General features: G+C 39.7%; 1 protein-coding gene across 9 annotated transcripts in view; it reads left to right on the forward strand.

Annotated features, from left to right (window-relative positions):
- The first annotated feature begins 723 nt into the window (after positions 1-723).
- The window catches only part of MAP3K13 (mitogen-activated protein kinase kinase kinase 13), a 41,282-nt gene continuing 21,265 nt past the window's right edge, over positions 724-20,740 (forward strand). The window contains exons 1-5 of one of the 9 annotated variants that reach the window (XM_083741802.1): positions 725-1,335; positions 4,906-5,035; positions 12,574-12,719; positions 13,662-13,889; positions 20,056-20,630. In XM_083741802.1, the coding sequence (XP_083597928.1) occupies positions 20,129-20,630 (502 nt within the window). In that variant the 5' untranslated portion in view covers positions 725-1,335; positions 4,906-5,035; positions 12,574-12,719; positions 13,662-13,889; positions 20,056-20,128. Of the gene's footprint in view, positions 1,336-3,590; positions 4,032-4,905; positions 5,036-12,573; positions 12,720-13,659; positions 13,890-14,571; positions 14,793-20,055; positions 20,631-20,740 lie in introns of those variants that run through there. The other 8 variants (XM_083741803.1, XM_083741809.1, XM_083741806.1 and 5 more) reach the window with 8 other exon arrangements.

Raw genomic sequence — 20,740 nt, forward strand, 5'->3', positions numbered from 1 at the left:
TAGTCTGTAGGCAGCATCAAAAAAATCATAAGGTATGATAGCCATCAGGACTAGCAGCCAGTCAGCAGTCTCCTACATGAATTTGTCGAGCCCACTTTTAAAGCCGCTGCCAAAGTCAGTGTTGACAATATTGAGCTAGATGAACGAATGGCCGCCTGTACAGGGATAATTTTAGTACTCTCAGAGAGCTGCAAAACCAGATAGGAGGGGATCGCATCTTCTGCTTCACCGGGGAAAGGGAAAGGGGGAGGATCGCTCGCTTTTAGAAACGGGGAAGTCTGGCTGTGCAAGCAAATTTTATTCATTTCTTTCTCCTCCTCCTCCTCCTCCTCCTCCTCCTCATGCCCACCCAAGTCACTCACATACACAGGCGCAGGGAAAGCCGCTCCGCCCACCCCGCCAGCCCTGCTCTTCTTTCCCAAACAATGGATCAGCTGCTCCACAGGCAGCCGGATACCCTTGCGGGTGCATAGCAGAACAAATAATCGTTGCTTAGCGATGTCGATGAGAGGTTTCCACACCTTTTTGTTTTTGGTCCCCTTTTAAGTCCATCTCCAGCATAGTCAAGGAGAGAGAGAGAGAAAACTGGAGACAGATTTCTGGGGGGATTTTTGGCCCCCTGAGGCCAGTTTGGCCAACCCCTGGGTACGCCCCTGAGATGAATTCACAAAAGAAAAACAGCTTTTTCATTTAGGTGTGAAAATATAAAAATAAAAATCGATCACATAACACTGTTTGAATACCAATGCCCATCAACTTAGGGGGGAGGGGGCGGTCCCCTCAAATATTTTATTGGGAGGGCTGTAGGAACCTTGGTTCCTATGGGTGTGAATTAGTTGATCACAGTGCAATCCTGTATGCATCTACTCAGAAGTCAGTCCACTTAGGTTCATTAAGGCTTACTCCTAGGTAAGTGTGTATATAGAATTCCAGCTTCCATCTCTGCTGCAACTGCCGTCGAACCCCGCGGCGCTATTTATCTATAATGAGAGCGCTGCATTGGTTACTGCGGAATAGCAAGCAGGAGGGAGAACTCGGTACTTGGAATAGCCGCAAGCCGCTGGCCTTTCAGAGTTCACATTGGCATTAAAAGCGATTTGGCAGAACACGCTTTAAGCCGCATCCCGAATTAAACGCATTTATGTAAGCCTTCCAAGCACTGCGCAGCTTCCGGAGGCGTCGTGGAGCCGGAAGTCGAGGACCCAAAACACAAGGTTGGCGGCCGAGAGCGTTTGCTTTAGTGTCAGGTGATGCCGGAAGTGACGCGCTGTTGATGGCCCGGCAGGTGGGAGGAGGACCAATGGCCGCTAGTGGCTTCAGGACGGCGGTTGGGCGGTGAGTAACGGGGTGCTGTGAGGCGAGCGAGCTAGTTGGGGGGACGCGCGTCCTTGGCTCGGGTCGCGGTGTGGCGGCGGTTGGGCGCGCGGAGGCACCTCCGGGGTTTGGCCGGCGGGAGTTTCCTGCAGCATTTCCTTGTGAGAGGGCGCTGCTTTAGGCAGGGGGTCCTGCCGGTTCTTTTGCCCCGCCGGCTGAGGGGATTTCCCTCACCTCAGACACGGATTCCTGGCTACGTGGTGCGGGCAGGACCGCAGCCCAGTGCTGTTGTCTTTGGTACACGCACATCCGCGCCACCAGGCGTATCCTCCTCCTCGATATTTGGCAGATGGAAACAGGGACGCGCTTGTAACAACCCTGTTCCGATTCCCAAAAAATCGCTCCCTGAAACCCCTTCCCGCCAGTTCACATGGCTGGATGTTCTTCGCCACCAGCTGCAGACTCCATTCTGCTTTCCATCGATTAGGAAAATACGGAGCTGCCTTACACAGGGTCAGACCGTTGGCCCATCTCGTTCAGTATTGTTTGCACTGATTGGCAGCAGCTCCTTAGTCTTTCAGACAGTGGGTTTTCTCATCCCTTGCTAGAGATGCTTGTGATTGAACCAGGGACCTTCTGTGTGCCAAACATATGTTTTACCACTTCCCCAAGTCAAGTGAATCACTGTTCTTTTGGTAAAGATGTGTTAGGAAACCACACATGTGGTTTGTGTGTGATCCTTGGATCCTTGGAAGGGACCCAGTGGATACCATCTATGGCCCACACCTTGCAACGCCTTGTTGCAGAGTTTACTGCTTGCTATGGGGGTGGCGCTGTGGGTTAAACCACAGAGCCTAGGGCTTGCTGATCAGAAGGTCGGCGGTTCGAAGCTCCCATTGCTCGGTCCCTGCTCCTGCCAACCTAGCAGTTCAAAAGCACGTCAAAGTGCAAGTAGATAAATAGCTACTGCTCTGCTCTGGCAGGATGGTAAACGGCGTTTCCGTGCGCTGCTCTGGTTTGCCAGAAGCGGCTTAGTCATGCTGGCCACATGACCTGGAAGCTGTACACTGGCTCCCTCAGCCAATAAAGCGAGATGAGCACCGCAACCCCAGAGTCGGCCACGACTGGACCTAATGGTCAGGGGTCCCTTTACCTTTACTGCTTGAAAGGGAACTGCCAGTTGTAACTTTCCACCTGTTACTACAAAGCTGGGCCCTCTGCTATGGTGGAGCCTCCTCTCCACCAGCAGTGCTCCTCTCTGCTGACAGAACCTGGTGGAGTGGCACCTATGCACCATCCTAACTCTCCCAGGAATCAGAGAGGGGGGAATTGCCTTTTCAGGCTGTAACCCAGGCATAGGCAAACTCTGCCCGCCAGATGTTTTGGAACTACAACTCCCATCATTCCTGGCCACTGGTCCTGTTAGCTAGGGATGATGGGAGTTGTAGTCCCAAAAACATCTGAAGGGCCGAGTTTGCCTATGCCTGCTGTAATCCTAAATGCAATTCCCAGAGAATAAGGTCCATTGAACTCAGACGACTTGCTTCTCAGTAAATATGCACAAACTTTGTAATGTGCCTGTTCATAAGCCCAATGGAATACAGTGGAAATAGCAGCATGAGTCTGTGCTGTTAGCTTCTGTTAAATCAACAGTCTTAATTTTTGCAACATGTTCCTATACAACTGTCCAAAAGTTAAATTTGATCCTATAGTTTAATTGCTTCAAGTTCTTCCTTCTAACCTGTTGTATGTAATTAATTGACATAATCTCCTCTATGTGAGTGTTCAGCAAGGCAGTCCTATTGTTGTTAGTGATTGTGATTTCAAATCATTTTAACGGTTTTGACAGAAGGATTGTAGATAAGTGTACATACCGTATTTTATAATTTTTATTTGTACTTAGGGCCAAATCAAACACCATATTTTTATGCAGATTGTTTGGGATGTGTGAGATGTTGTCCTTGCCTAGTGAAATGATTTAACATGGTTCCAGATTTAGACTAGCTCATGTTCTGAATTTTCTTTCCGAACACTCTTGTGCTTGATTGTGCACATTGTTTTAAGTATGCTGCTACAATCTGTAATGTATTAACTACTTATTATAATATCAAAAACGAGGATTTTTTTAGGGCTGTCATGTGATTAAATAACTCTTAGTTGATTAATGAATGGAATACTGTAATGCATTTGTTAAATTTGCATATGCATTAAAACAACAGCTCTGAAAAAAGCAAGCTTTTAACTGACTAAGCTTTTAATTGATTAAATGTTGCAGCTGGTTTTTCCATTTGTAAAGTAGAGCACTGCCAGAGAGGTAGGATATAAATTAAATAATACATGGTTGTAACTTGGAAGTGAGTTGCAGAGCTAATTTTTGCATCATCAAGAGAGCTTCTCTATGACCTTCCTATTCATGTTTGATGCACAGGGGGTGCAATAAAAGGGCCTGAAGGATTTACATTCTATAAAGAGTTCCTAGTAAGATATGTTACAATAAATAAGTTCATTTAAATTTGTTTCCTGCCATATCTTTTTGGCTTAGGCATTTGCTCATGGTGTCCTGGTCACATGTTACATGCAAACATACATGAAAACACCTGCCATCAATGAAAGCATGCATATCAAGATATTTTCCCCAGATTTATGGCCCACCACAGGGTTGTTGTCTTGCACAGCAATTACCTAAGTGGGGAAATAGCAGGCGAACCCAGAATCAGGTACTGAATGGAGTGTTTATTATAAAACGGTGAGCATTTAGTAGATACAAATTTGTCTAAAGGTTTTACAGTCTGTGCTCTTTTTGTATCACCAGCTTAAATGAACTTGTCCTATGGAGAGATAGGCAGATAGAAGACTTTCTCAATGCTTGACTGCATTGTTACAGAATTCCCTCCCATGGGATGTGTGTTTCTCTTATTGACTGGTTTTGTTTTCTTTTGCTTTTAAGTGATAATGGTATTAGTCTATCTAGGTTCTTAATGTTATAATGTTTAAGTATTGCTGCTATTTTACTGCAGATTTTGAAATCAGTTGTTTTTAGATAGTTATTGTTGTAAATCTTAGATTTGGTTTTTAACCTGTTTTACAATTATCTTATTCTATGACCTTTGTATGTTTTGACTCTGAGAGAATAAATATCTAAATAAACAAAATGTTAAAAATAGTATGCATTAGTGAAAATGCCAGATTTTTAAAGTTGACAATAATATTTTAATGTTACTGTGATGTTATTTTTGCTTCAGAAAAAAAGGGGGGAGAGTTCTGCAGTCTTACACTATGCAGTGTTGAGCAAATAGGCAGGTTCATGTAATAGTGCAGAGTTAAATCCCCCCATGCTGTGCACAAAAAAGCAGGATTTACTCAATTTGCATTTGTTTCTTGTAGTATTTTTAAGGTGTCCTAATCCTCCTGTGCCTAAGCTCTGCACCTTAAATGAAGTCTTCCCTCTTGGATTATATATCCAACAAGAACATTCCCTAGAATTTGGCAGGAAACAAACATAGTTTATTTACATAGTGTGATCTCTTTTGTAAATGTCATAAATCACAAAATGTGCATATGTTTGACTAACTGTTTGAATTTTCCCCCCAGTGCACTAAAATCCAGATTTTTGGGGATAGCGTCAAACGGACCCAATCAGCAGGAATGCATGGATAATTAAAGCTTCCAAAAATGAGTCGTGAATTGTTACCCTTCTTCTGGAATCCACAATTTGAGGACAGTAAGTAGTTATTTTTGCTTTGTCTGGTGTTTTGGAGATGCAATCCTGTCAAGTGAACAAACAAACTATCAAAAAATAGAGAGGGAGAGAAATCACACTGACATTTAGTTGGTGTCACCCAAAAGGACTTGATGATAAAGGCTTCTGTATGTTAGGAACATAAGCTCTTCTCTGTTGATACCTTTTAAATATTTATTTGTAGGTTTTAACAGCCATTGTGTTTTGTGGAAGAAATTGCAGGTAGCAATCCTGGGCCATTAGAAAACATCGTGGAACAACATTATTAGGATTAACTAAAATTTCTCAAAACATTGAGCAAGATTTCAGGCTCCCTAGAAGTATTCCTAAGACTAGATGTTCAGTTAAAAAAAGAAAAAAATATGCTTGAGAACATGGCTTGAAAAGCTCCATGATCTGAAGGAATTAACTGTAGATATGATGAGTCTTCATATATTTTTCATAAATCTGCTTCCAAATTGGGCTTCCAAATAATTTTGGCAAGGTCAGGGTAGGCAGAGGTCAAAGAAGGAAAGGAATGAAGGGAGAGATGGGTGAGGAAACTGGTGTTGGATTGCTTGTACAGCCAAAAGGACTCTTTAACTTTCACATATTTGACTAATCCCATTTAAGTTTCAAAGTTTTTAGGCAGCACTCTTACATTCCAAAACTTGTGTTAAGTACGACGACAAGACATTAGTTTTTAACATTTTTCTAAGAATCATAGGGAACCATATTTTGCATTAAATTTCAGGTCCTGAAATAAAACCACTGATACATAGTATTGATTTTACAGTCCTTTCTGTTTTTCTCCAATGAAAGTTAAATATATATTTTCTGGTCTCTCTTTGATACCTTTGTGCTCTAAATACGCCTCTCTTTACATTGCATCTCAAGCAATATTTTGTTTTTTTCCAATTTTTATCATGTTTTTACAAGAAAATCTCTCTTGTCTTATAAAAATGTAGTGAAAATTCCAATAAGAAATAAACTGTCAATTTCTCCAATGAATCCCCTGGCACTGCTTGTCCATTCCTTCAACGTACTTTATCCATTTCTGTTCAGAACCTTCATCATCCAATCCATCATTGTTGAAGCTGATCCAGATTTCTAGTGCCAGGGAAGAACAGGCTGTACAGCCGCTACAAGATTTTGTTGTAACTCAGTTGTCCATTAATAGACTCCTTCCAAATGATTCACTATTAAAGTTATCATATCAAGACTCGGTCTGATGCTCATCATTAGAATTATAGTCTATCACCTATATCCAATAGCATTGAATATATTGAAATCTCCACTAAAGATGGAAAAAATGTATGTGTGATCTGTTTGACATTTTCAATATTTGAATATCTGAAAGACTATCTCATTACCTACAGACCCTCTTGGGTGTTAAGATCAGCCCTGTGTGATGAAGGGTGGGTAAGATTTGATTTGATAACAATAATTAATAATGAATACATTTGAGAAAATATTTTATTTAACACGCTAGCATTAGATTCAATAGTTTATGTTCCCTCAGTACAGTTCACTGTTATTTATATGTATTTCTTTTTATCTCTAGCTTTTAATCTGATACATTTGGGACAGCATTTTATTGTTCTTCCTTGTGCTCTCTTAACATTTTGTAAGGCTTCCCTCCTGTATATAGTATATTTAATAATAAAAACTCTTATAGGGAAAGGGGGAATCTTCATCTTCACTTAGTGGTTGGTTCTAATTACAATAGCTAGGGTTTCTATAGCCAAAATGTATAATGAGGAATGTGAGGGACAATTGTAATTGTTTGGATTAATAGAAAATATTCTGCTAAATGTGACTTGACAAGTACCCTTGCTGTTGGAAAACTGTAAGTAAAGATGCTTTCAAAATATAATGAGCATCCAGAACATAATATGAAGTGCATCTCAGGTTAAAGTTTAAACCAATACTATTACTATATGCACTAACTTGCTTCTAGTAAAACTATAGCTTGACAGCTTTTCACCTGCAATCCTTCCTGATAAAGATGTTTAGGGTTAAGGTGTACATTTTAATGGATACTGTTGCCACACTTTTATTGAAATGGCTCAGAATTTGACATATTTGAATGCTGAGCCTTTAGCTGAGTCGACTAAAAGAAGGCTTAAAATTTCAACCATTTTTCTGTTGGTTCCTGTCTTGTTATTCTGATTAGTTTATCAAGATTAAGCCAGAGTACTCCAGTTTGGATTTACTGGAGAACTCTGACTTAATGTAAACTAGAATCTCCGTGCTGAAGTTGGTATGCAAGGGGAGGACAGGCAAAGGAGGTGTGTGTATGTGGTCATGAGGTTTGGCCATGCATCATAAATCATAAGTAGTATATGAAACTATAGACAATTCTCCAGATATGGCCAGTATTCATTGAATGTGTCTAGTCCCTATTATACATGTGAATCAGAGCTGTAAAGCAACTGTAAATGGTAATTTAAAATGTAAGCTTCAGTTTATAGCTGCTGTTTGTACTATACATGTTTGTGTTACTGAGCAGAACAGAGAACTGTGTTCTGCAAAAATTATGACAAAGCATGCATTTGAAAGGGATGTTAAAGTAGTTTATTCTGCAAGGAGGATTTCTCAGCACCCAGGATTGTTAATATAGAACTGGCTTTTCACAATTTCCTTTGCCCCAGTTAAGTCAAAAAGCATTACAGCTGTCAAGAGTATCACTATATGTGGGGTTTTTTCAAGCTTCTTCCCCAGCAATAAACTGGACTGAAACTTCAGTGACAGGAATTTTTTAGAAAGCTAATATACTATTGCACAATATGCACAATAACTTTTTGTGGATAAGTTTCTAACCTCTCCAATGGTCTTCCACCTTTTTCTTGTAGGCCTTTTCTAGCGTGATTCCGGTGTATGTTGCTTCAGGCTCCAATTTAGAAAGAAGATGGAATTATAGCTGAAATCCTTCCATAGTCTAGTTTTCTAGTAGGATTGCCAGGTTCCATATGGCATAGAGCTTCTGTCCCTTGAATAGCTGCAATAGAAGCAAGAATTACATATTACCTTTAGGCAACTGTAGCTCTAGCTGCCACAGTGTGCTCTAGTTCATAGTTATATAAAGTGGTTATATAAACAGGGATTTATATATAAATAAGGAAAGTTGCAAAATGAAGCACAGATCAAAACACAGTTACTTAGGCTGTGACAGTCACAATTAAGGTTACTAGATTTTGAAAACGAAAGGCCAACTATGCCTCAAATAATTGGCTAGAAGAGAGAATTTTGGCAAATTCACTTCTCAAACTGTAGATCTGTGGTGGTGGTGGTGGGGAAACTACACATAGTAACATTTTCAACTGCTGGACACAGGGTCCCAGTTTGTATTGGCAACATTAATATTATTGGCTGTGTTTGAACTGCTAAACCTTAGTATTATGTGAATGAGCCTCAGACATGTCATCTTCACCTTTTCCTCCACTACTCTGGGGTGACTTTTGCTTCTGTTTTTAACCACATCTTAGTGTCCTGTCCAAACCCAAGCAAACTATGACTTACCATAAAACAAGCAAGCATTCACAGACAGAAACGTGCAGCTTGTCCACACCTCTGTCACTCAGGAACTAAGTCATGGTTTAGCTTTGTTTTATGTCCAAACCTGGGATTGTAATTTGCCCCACCCAAACAGACAAGGAGTGGTACATCAAGAACATGCCTTGGTTACAGCGCTTGGTTTGTTGGGAGTAGGGCAAATCACAAGCCCAAGTTCGAATGTAACTCACAAGCCCAGGTTCGAAAATAACTCACCAAACCATGGCTTAGCTCTCAAAAGCGAGGGAGGAGTGACCTAGTTTCAGTTTTCTCCCTGTGAACCAGCATACTTGCTTGGTTTGGGATGATGGCCAAAGCTTCCCTACCCTTGAGTTAGGTGCTGTGATGAGACTGCCCGCTACTTTTAAAATTTGCTTCCCTCTCTCATATTCACTTGTGTCATAGGACACAAGTTTGATACTATTCAGTGGGAATTCTGAGTAAACATGCCTGTAATTGGGCTGTTAACCTACATGGGGAACATTTCTAGTCAGACAGACAAATTGAAATATACTTAGAAATGCTTATCAACAGATTTTCAGATTAAGAGTTTACTTGCTGGTGAAGACCAAAGTCCAGCATTATGTTTCCACCAGTGGCTGGCCAAATGTCTTTGGAAGCGCACACACAGGTCATGGCTTTTGTCTGTTGCGTGTCACCAGTGTACTGCAAAGTATATTGCCACTTGAACATGAAAACTACCATGAGTAATAGTTCTCTGTTCACTTATGTTTGTCTAGACCGTTTTAAGAAACCAGTAAAATAATTTGTAAGGGGAAAAGAGTTGTGAGGCAGGTGTATGTGTGCATTCTGCACGCTGGATTCAAGCAAAATCCAGAGTGTATCGTAGTTTTCACCCTATAGGACGCACTTTCCCTCCTCCAAAAATGAAGGGGAAATGTGTGTGCGTCCTATGAGGTGAATGCAGGCTTTCGCTGAAGCCTGGAAAGGGAGAGGGGCCGATGCGCACCGACCCCTCTCACTCTCCAGGCTTCAGGAAGCTATCTGCAAGCCTTGGCAGCCGGTCTCCCAAGGCTTGCAGAGAGCTGCCTGCATCCCGAAGCATCCCAATTTTTTTTTCTTTATTCCCACCCCCACCCCCCCGAACTAGGTGCGCCTTATGGGCCGGTGCGCCCTATGGGGCAAAAAATACAGTAATCTTCACTTCCTTAAGGAATGCGTCATTGGTTGCTAACTAAACTCTATGCTAGGCCTGGGTGATGTATCAATACATTGCCCAGGATCAGTTTGGGAACCAGAGTGTGGTTATATACCACCCGGCGGTATGCCTGTCCAAACCCAAGCAAACTATGGCTATGAATTGTGTGGGTAGCATGGTGGAGCCTAACTACTGCACTACAAGCCCTGAGCAGAGAAAAGAGCGGAAAGCTTTTGCATAAGGAAGTAAAATTCCTGGGCTTACCTTGTGTTCTTTGATCTATCTCTTAAGTGTGTTGAATTCAACCTTTTGAGTACGTAGAGATAAGCCCTTATCAACCAGCAGTTAAAATAACAAACCCTCCCACCTTGCTGAGTTGGACAGAAACTCCCCAAGGCTTCTGGGCTAGAGTAAATGTGTACAAATGTTATACCAGTCAGCCTTGATGGGGACAAAGTTTACACACTGAAGAGATCCACTGCAACAAAAGTTTTGCATTGTTTTATGTAGTCCAATGCAGTTTAAAGTGAGTATTTTAAATTAAAATACTTAGTTTTTAACTCAATAGATTTATCTAGAGAGAGATCCATTTCCTGCTAGCAAATGATGCACATTAAAGTAATCTGTAAATACACATAATGACTCCTGTGGAGGGCAGAAGAGGTGAGTGAGTGGGTTTTCCTATTGTCTGCTATGAATGAGAAAAGTGTCTCATGCACTCTGAATTTAATCTGCCATAGCTAGCAATGGGACCATAGTAGAAAGAATAAATATTGGCAGCACAAGCTTTAAATTTTTATTCTCTTGAAAAATTAGCAAATGTTTTATAAAGCTATTGAATTTTTTCTTCCCAGTGGTTGGACATCTGTTTTATAGAACTTTTCAGTCATATTATTTAAGAACATTTATATTTATAATCAGTGCTTTTTTCTGGGGGGATGCTGGGGTACACATATCCCTAAACATTTTGTGAATCTAAGTTTGGCCTTTTTGAGGAGCAGTATTTCAATATGAGTAGGAAAATGAGAGTATCCCTAAACATTTTTTTTAGAAAAAAAAACCCACTGTTTATAATGAACCATTCTGAAATCCCCCGCACTGTGAATATAATTTTCTTTGTTCAAGATACTTGTATATGATATTCTTCTCTCAGTTATATTTTAATTCCTTAGTTCAAATAATAAAATCCTTCATTCCTAATTTAATATATCTTAACTCTTGCACTTGTTAAGCACACACCTCTCCAACTGGAATAAAAGCACCTGTCACCTAATTGTTACTCTCTCTATATGTCATTGAGTTTCAACTGTCTATACATTTGTTAAACATTTGGATGGGTTGATCAGTTTTTGTTTGAGCACAATTTACTATCTTTTAAGAGAAATATTGTATTTGTTGGAAAATACACTATTTTGAGAAGTTCTGATAACATTTTTTAAAAAAAAAATTGTAGTCAGAACTTGGGATTTTACAGACCCAAATATTAAGGATTGCCTAACCACTAGAAAGAAGGTTGCCCTAGGTCTAGAATGTACCTTATCATTCCTGAGTTGCAGCATTCCTCTGATGTCAAATACAGTGGTACCTTGGGTTACAAACACTTCGGGTTACAAACTCCGCTAACCTGGAAGTAGTACCTTGGGTTACAAACTTTGCCCCAGGATGAGAACAGAAATCGTGCGGCGGTGGCAGCGAGAGGCCCCATTAGTGAAAATGTGCCTCAGGTTAAGAACAGCTTCAGGTTAAGAACGGACTTCCAGAATGAATTAAGTTCGTAACCCAAGGTATCACTGTAGAGTCCTACGTGTTTTGATTTTGTCATGACAGTTGATAAGTTCATTGATAGAGCCTAAAGCAGGAGTCATGTTTTGAAGAATGTCCTAGATTGGTAAAATACAGGAAGAAGTTAGTGTGTACTGATGGACCTCTCTATAAATTGACCTGGGTGTCTCTAGAGGTGATGGCAGAGCTGAAACCTGACAATGCATTTTCAAGAATCTGATTATGATTTGGTTCACATGTAATGTAGACCTAAACCATGGGTTAGCACAAGCACACAGGCTCCCCAAAGGCAGATTCTGGTTGCTTTGCTTCTCCTTTGCCCCTGCTTTTGCAGTACTGTGAGCTAAGCAATGATTTCATGTAGCATATTGCCAGAACCCAGGCTTATACTTTTTGTGCTCCAGATAAACCATGAAGCAGCAAAGCAGCCACAGTCTCCTCTCTGGGAACTTTCATGTTCCTACTAAGTCATGGTTTGGCTTAGCATCACATGCAAACTGGGACTATAAGTTCTTAATTCAAAATATGGTGATGGTTTGGGAGTCATCAAGATACTGGTTCAGTTCTGATGTAATACTAATTGTTTGGTGTTTCATGAGCAAGCCTTAGGCTTGTGTACCCCCTTTTCTTGCTCTTTCCTTCTTCTGTACACACTATGTATACACTATTTTTGACAGAACTAGGAAGTACTGGAAGGAATTTGAGGGAGGAGGGAGTGTATGATCCCAAGTTTTGTTGTGTGGTTCCAAAATATGGCTTGGAATTATGGTTGAATAGAGCCAGTGAGACACCTGAGCTTGTACAGTTCACATAGCTGCATGAGAACAGGTTTTTTAAAAAAATATATTTATTAGTTTACAATATATAGAATCTTATATAATGTAAACATCATAGTTATATTTTGTTGAATTTCATATTGTTGTATTTAGGGATTCAGTTCTCTTTGGAGGACCATGTGAAAAGTATATGCAGAGCCTGGTGCAATTCAAGCCAAAACGTTCTTTTAAAAAATCTTATTAGTCTTGTTTTATTTGGCTATTTTCAGATAGAAGAATCCAGTGTTGGAATGTCTTACTCTTGCTCTTTGAAGCTGCACTGAGTGTCAGCTTGGTTTATCTACCTTGAAGAGCAAATCAATGCACAGCTTGAAGAGAGGGCATGGGATGTTGCCGTGCCTGGAACAATGATCAGGTACCAGAATGAACCTTAGATTTAGAACGGAAAGATTATTAATAGGTGAGAATTATAGTAGCTTACTTTTTCAACATACAACATGTGAAATGTTAGGGTCTGTACCAACATAACTCTACAATTCTGGAGGAAAGGTGGGATATACCAGTAAATATCAATAACAATAACAACCAATTTCATACAGTTCTTTAAATTGCATCTAACACTTCAAATGTTGTTCTCCTTTGGGAGGAACCGCCATTTTCAAAACAAAGTTCTAGGTTTCTCTATATTTATTGTTTACTGTGTTCCCTTAATTATGCATACCATCCTATATTATTTTCCTTTTATATACTCCTCAAATCTGGGTATAATGTTTAGTTATTAACTTGGGATTGGATACAGACTTAGTTATGCTTAGAGTAGCTCCCCTTGAAACCAATGAGGTTTGTTACGCTAACTTAAATCCCATTGATTTCAGTGGGCCTTCTCTAAGTACGATTAAGTCTGGATCCAACCCTTAGTGTCATGGTGTATGCTTGAAGTAATGTAGGTCTCTGGTTAATAAATGTACTAGTTTCCTATAGCAGATATCAGATATTTGATAGGTTTGTCATGCAAGATCTATTCGGATGGCTGGCTTTGCTGTGATATTGTTATGCACTCGTCATATAATGAAGGAAGAGAGCTTTTCTGTTCTGCAGCTTTTCTACATGCTGTTCTAATATTCACCTCACGTATCAGCATTGTTTTCATTATCATCCGGTCCCACTTGCCCCACACCCCTCCCAGCTGGCAGGGTCTGTATCATAACCCTTTGATGCTGTGTCGCAGGGGTTTGATTGGTAGCATCTGCCTGCTCTGTGATGAGATTCCTCTGAAGAAAGGCAGGCTGTTGTTGCCTGATTCTGATTGGCTGTCCCACCTGACTCTCCTCTCCTCTTCCCCCCTCCTTTTTCAGAGCACACACCACAGCAGGCTGTATTCTGAAACCTAAAACAGCCCCGTATACATCCATTCATGAATCTGTGACGTCAGTAGTGTCTGTGTTCTCCTTTGCAGCGGGGTTGCAGGATTGTGTGGGTGGAATTTCCTTGCTGTATTTTGCAGATCAGGTTTGGGTTTCGTTTTTCTGCCGTCCACATCATAACACATGAAAATGGAGCAGGATTGTAGAAATTACTCACCACCGTAAGTATATTAACAAAATCTGTCTTCCTTCAAGGGGCTGCGTTTGCAAAATGACCGATGTTACCTTCCTGCCATTTATTTCAGAGGAGCAGATGGATGGTGCATTTGGGGTGCGAGTGGACTGGAAAAAATGCTGAAAGACACCATATTAAAGCCAAGAATATTTCTGTTTCTGCCCATTTACTTCTTTGTAAATGAAACATAGACATGTTTCATTTACTGTTCTAGAGGTTGTTCTGGAGGTTGTGTAATGGTCCTTCCCTCTTTTTAAAATGGGAGAGAATGCATTTCTGTGGCTGTCTGAAAAGGCAGAGATTGCAAATAGCAAGTAAGAAAATTGCAACTGATCTTAAAACAGGAGGCTTCTCCCTCTTCCCATGTCCTTGTGAAAATGTAATCTTCAATTGTGGTGCAGCTTTTTAATAAAACGTAACATGTTTGTCAATATATTTTGACTGGATTTGGGAACAATTTAGGTATTAATGAGAAGTTTAATGATTAAATCCTTCCATAGAAATAAAAAGGGCTTCTTTTAGCATAAAAAAATAGGTATAAAGTCCCAATGATTTACTGTTTACTGAGATTATCCTTGCTGAGGTTTGATTGTCCTGCTTGCTAGTGAAATCAGTGAGAGTTCATACGGAATGGCAATGTATCTTACCCTTGAATCTTGCCCTTTCAGAAATTGCTGAAAAAAAGAAGTACCAGAAGTGACAAAAACATATTTCAGGCAAATGCCTTGGACCTAATAGTTCTGGCTCCACTTCATTTTTAATGCTCCCATCCTAAATTACAACATAGTGTTTTCCAGAGTTTGTTGCTGAAATTGGAAATACATGTAAAGCTCTATTTTTGACATTGTGCCTAGAATAAAAGACGAGTGTAACAAAAAAAAAGGTGAGAGTAACAAAGCAAGAAAAGTAAAAAACAAAAACAAAAAACCACCCCACAACCCTGGTTTCCATGTTTGGAAAAAAAATGCTTCTTACCCTTTCTCTTCACTGGGACATCCACCCCCTTGATACCTGGTTGTCTTTGTTACTTACTTCTCTGTTACTCTCTGGGTTCACATGCCTCTATGTTTCAAAGTACAGTAGTGGAAACTGAATGACAAATTTCTATTCTTACACAATTAACTTAAATCCATTCTTAATTGATGGGGGGACCCTTATGCTTATTTATAGGCATTTAATATTACAACAACTGCTTAATAGGGTTTTTTAAATCTGTGGCTATCTTTTCAGATTGTAATAAGGCTAGTGCAGCTTTGATTTGTGGTTTGTATGTTAATTAATTCCAAAAAGTGAAGCTTGGCATCTTGTTAATCTCTTCAAATGGATTATTGACAAAGAGCATTGCATCTCTTCTGTCTCTTGTGGTCAGCAGAGGTCAGGGTTTTCTCTTTTTTGCACTACTTGCTACAGGAAGGGTCAGTTTCCTCCTGTTAAATAGAATTCCTTAAGTATTAAAGTTCATTTTAATAATTCTCAACTACTCCAGAGAAAGTAGCTTCAGAGTGTTTACTCTTTTTCTGATATTTTTCTGATAAATTTCATGTTTATCATTGGAACTGGAAAAAGCATTTAAAATTCTGTCAGAATAATTTTTTTAAGCCAGCAGCCCATTATGGCATACAGAAATTGCTAAGTTCAAATTACAGTTGACCAAATGACCAGGATTTTTCCAACTCTTCTTCCATTGTTTTGCAGATGTGCTTTAAGTGAGTTGGTATTAATGAAATATTTGACCATGTTTATAAACTTGTAAGATGTAAGGCCTATTTCATCAATTAAAATTACCGTAATTTTGTTGTTCAGCTTGTGGTCCCGGTCAAAATACATAAATTCTGTTGCATCTTTGGAACTCTTAAGGACCAAAGAAACAGTATTTGTCTTAAGGGTGTTCAGAGTGTCACTAAAAGCTTTAAGAAGAGTAAAAAATAAATTAATAATTTTTTCTGCCTTCAAAAACTCCAGCAACTGTACATGTGAAAATAGGGTACTATTCTATAATTTATTTTAGTAGCAATTTTGGGGAGTAGGGGGGGGCAAGTGACCATCAGTTTGGAATCAAAATGGGGCCACTCCAAAAGGAAGGTTGTTGTAGTTCATACTTGGTAGAGTTGCTCCCTATAAGTGTATAAGCTTGTAAATTAAAAGGCAAAACAAAAGAAAACAAAAACAACAGCCTGATAAGTTTCACGTGGGGGGGGGGACTGATAGGAGAGAGGGAAGATAAGGAAATTAGACTGCTTATGCCTTTATCAGATTACACTAACTTTCCCTGGAGTTGGGGTTGGGGGGGGGAATACACATTATGAGGTTAAATTCCCTTTTCCTACTCCATAGACTGTCTCTTACTACCCCAAGCACCTAACTATAGAATGCTCAAGATCAGGGCTGATGTGTCCAAACCTGAGCCCCCTCCCACATGATAGGAATATAGGAAGCTGCCTTATACCAAGCCCATCTAGCCTAATATTATATTGCTGTGAGTGGCAGGCAACTCTCCCAGTTTTCAGGAAGAGACCTTTCACACCACCTGCTACTTGATCATTTTGACACTACAGGAGTAGGCATCAGGGTTGGGATAGAAAAAAGTGTCCTTTTTAAAGGCAATGAGAATGGATGAATGAGTGCATGTATAAATGCCTTTCCGAAGGAGGAGAATGACTTCAGACAGTATTTTACTATGGCAGGCATCTATTTTCCATACTGTTGTGTGGATTGTTATTTGATGGTGGTATGTGTGGTAGTGAGGAGAAGATGATTGCTTGATCGTTCTGCCTTGGCATCAAAGAATAGGTGTTTGTATGTACCGGTATGTGTCTCCTCCATGTCTAGGAATTCCCACCTGTGGTAGGGTAGACTACAGTACCATACCCTCCAACATTTCTCCGATGAAAGTAGGGATGTCCCATTCCATAATGATAATTTTACTATTTATACCCCACACATCTTACTGAGTTGCACCAGCCACTCTGGGCAGCTTTCTATATATATATAGAAACAGAATTAAACATTAAAAACTTCCCTATATAGGATTGCCTTCAGACGGCTTGGGGGTTGGATAACTCCATACCTCCAACATTTCTCCAATGAAAATAGGGACAGCTTAAGGAAAAGTGGGACATTCCAGGATCAAAATCAGAAACCAGGACAGCTTCTCTAAATCAGGGATGTTCTTGGAAAATAGGGGCACTTGGAGGGTCTGCTGTAAATATATATCTCCATATTAGGGCTGGGTGATACATAGTTTTCAACATTGTGATATATTATCCACTAAATATTGTGCTATATCTGTCGACTGTTGGAGGAGGAGGGAAAAGCAATATGTTGCTGATTTCTCCCTCTTTCTTGCAGTCTCCAGTGCCCCCTGAAAATCTGTTCTGGACAGTCCACCAACCCTCATAACAGATTTTCAGGGGGTCCTGAGGGCTGCAGTGTAAAAGGGACGGGCAAGAACTTCCTTTTGGCCTCTTTAAGTGGGTGTCTCTCCCTGGGAAACAGCGCTAGGAGGACCATTGTCAAATAGGGAACTGGCATCAAATGGGTTTGATGTCAGTTGGCTAACCAGGCTCTTAAGCAATGGTTCGATCCTCAATTAAGATTATTGTCAGTAAACCACATTAAACCACAGTTCTCCATTTTGGAAATATTCAGGAACTGGGTTTAATTTAACCAGGTCTGCCACACTTTCAGAAAGGAAAATCCCAAAATATCCTATGTCTTCTATTTAGAGTTCTATTTAGTTTGTGGTGAATAGGTTTTGATGGGTGACTTTCACATCCATTTTTTGTCAAAAAATTAAAGCCAATGGCATGCTAAAAAATTACTTGACTCTCTTCCCCCCATTCCCCAACTCAACTATGAAATTAAAAGAAATAAGGTTTTTTTGTCATGCTCTGTAAGCTGTATGACAAATTTGCTATCCCACTTAGGCTACTGCAATAAAATGTATAGTGTATATAAATGGAAGGCATGTAAAAAGAGGTATTCTGAGTAGCTTCTGCCAGGAACTTTTATTGGTTTCATATCTTAATATGACAACACTAGGAGCTGAAGAGAGCTCTTTCTGCCTGCATAATGGTTATATAGAGATTGCAAAGTGAATCCTTCAGGGAGAAACAGATTAATGAAATGTGTGATAGTGGATTCTCATTTTCATACTATACCTTGTAGTGTAAATATCAGTTCAGTGATATTTCTATAATAATAATGAATGTGCATTTCCTTTTCTAACTTAACTTTAAAAAATACTGTGTTTGATATTACCAGAAGTCATTATGCAACCTTATTTATTTTGTGTGACACTACATTATGCAATCTAGAGCCATTGGACTGTGAACATGAAAATGCTCTGAATGGAAACAATGCTAAAAATATCTTTTATATCACATGGGAAGATCATACATATAAAATGTATTGTTTACAGAATAAAGGCAACATTTTCTTGGGCAATTGAAACTGAGATTTTATTTGTGTGAAGAACAGCTTATCTGAGACATATTTTTTCAGACTGGGGGAGCAGAATCCAGCCCTTCTGTCAATTCATGTACAGATATGTAATTAGCTTTGGTTTCTCCAGTGCCAGAACAAAGATGTAAACATTTCTTCTTCTTCTTCTTGCTTGACAGAATTACAAAATAAAAGTTGTATCTGCAAAAGGGGGGCTCCCAGAAGCATAATAGTGGAACATAACATGACAAATTAGAGCAGGAAAGGCACATATAGATGTGCTCTCAGTGGTGGTTCAGCTCCAGGTTGTGAAACTCTTCTGTCTTCCAAAGTTTGCATATTCCAGACATGCTTTAAGACCTTTTTCCAGGGATGTAAAGTTGATTTCAGCAGTTGTATCTTGAAAACTGGTTTAAAATGTATATTTTTAACGTATATATTTTTTAAAAAAATTGTTACTCATCTCCAGGTTTATATAGATAAGTGCATAAGGCAAATAAGGTTTCTATCCCTTGTTTTGAATATAAATCACAAACAGCTGCTATAGATGCAACCACTTTGTAAGGGTGTTACATAATATGGAAAGACAGCTATAGTATAACAATACTGTATAGTAAAACATAATTGGAGGAACTCGATTGTTCATATTCTAGTAAACGCAAGTCTCCTGTAAGATCAGCTTACTCAAGTCCAGCTTTTTCTCCACTGTTAGTTTCAGCCTGCTTATATATAGCTGTCAGTTCTCCTTCAGTTCAGCCTGTCCTGTCTTAAGGAACGACTGTGTTCTATGTTAGACCACTCTAAGCTGGGACTAACAACCTAGTAATAGTAAGATAGTTGAACAGAAGATCATTCCTATGTACCTCAGTAATTCACTTTTGTCAGTAATATTTACCTTTAAATGGGTGAAGTTCACACTTGTCCTTGCAATAATGCCTGAGTAAGTCCAAACTCATAGTATCAAACAGTAGCCCAGTAGAAATTACCTATTTATAAAACAGGTGTAGGGAACCTTTTACCCTCCAGATATTGCTGAGCTATAACTCCCACTACCCCTGGCTATTGGCTGTGCTTGCTGGTGGGAGTTGTATCTCAGCAACATCTGAGGTGATTGGGTGTCCAAGGCTCCCCACACCTTATATTTAGAGTTACAACACAACATACCATAGTTTTCCCCTAAATGCACACTTGTTAAAAATTTGCATTACAGTTGGGCACAATTGTTTTGAATGGCTGTTATGATAACAAATCAATTTACAAAGTATATCAGCCTTGTTTAAATTTAATTTTAAATACCTAATTCTATATTAATAAAATTGTTGTTTTACGATGCATGGAATGACCCTATTGCAGCTTGGATTTTTCATGGCAAGCTATGTAAATACTTCTATAGTTTTGTCACATGAGCCTGTTTGGTTTCGATGTCAGGTGGCTTAATGTGACAGATGGGCAAAGTCCAGCATGCAATATATTGCTGAGAGATACCACAACTGTGGGAGAACAGTTGTAACTTCAAGCAATTGTTACTTCTGTTGTTGTATGAAAAGTTCCTTGGGACAGGATAGCCTTTTTGTTAGGAAATTAATCCTTGGGCTTAATCTGAAGAATAAATAGGTAGTTTACATCAGTTTATTGTTCATTTAAAATATTTGTCTCCAAATGTAATCAGATATATGAGTCTCATAACCTTTCTGTGGTTCCTTTTTCAGGTGTTGTGGCCACTTTCTACACTGGGAGTGAGCACTGGTGTTTGTTAGAGCAATATCTTTGACTGTCAACTCCATGCACACCCACAGTACAATGACCAGTTCTCAGGAGCCCCTGAGCTGGTCTTCCTCTACGACTGTGATCGCCAAGACCCTCAATGAAGATAAAGATTTCACTAGGATGCATGGAGAACATATACCCAGTGGTCTCCATCCTTCATCTGAGATCATAGAAGACGTACGAGACAAGGGCTTACTTCATAGCAATGCATCAGAGAACATGAGCAGTCCAGGTGCCACAACAGTATTGACCAGTGTAAGTGAGGATTCAAGGGACCAATTTGAAAACAGCGTGCTACAGTTAACAGAACAGGATGAATTGGAAACTACTGTTCATCAGGGCACCAATGATAATATACCTGGAGAGACCAACAATGGAACAGAAGATATCAAGATCCAGTTCAACAGATCAAGTAGTGGAAATGGTGGATTTCTTGAAGGACTCTTTGGTTGTTTGAAGCCTGTATGGAATATTATAGGGAAAGCTTACTCCACTGACTACAAGCTGCAGCAACAAGGTAAACCTAAAAAGTCAAACCATGTATTTTTGTGGCTTTAAAAATGTTCTCAGATATAAAGGAGGGGAAAGTATAGCCTCTGGAGTGTCATAAAATTGCAGTAGCCTCAA

The sequence above is a fragment of the Podarcis gaigeae genome (genome assembly GCF_964106915.1).
Source record: "Podarcis gaigeae genome assembly, chromosome: 5".
In the NCBI taxonomy this organism is placed as follows: Eukaryota; Metazoa; Chordata; class Lepidosauria; order Squamata; family Lacertidae; genus Podarcis; species Podarcis gaigeae.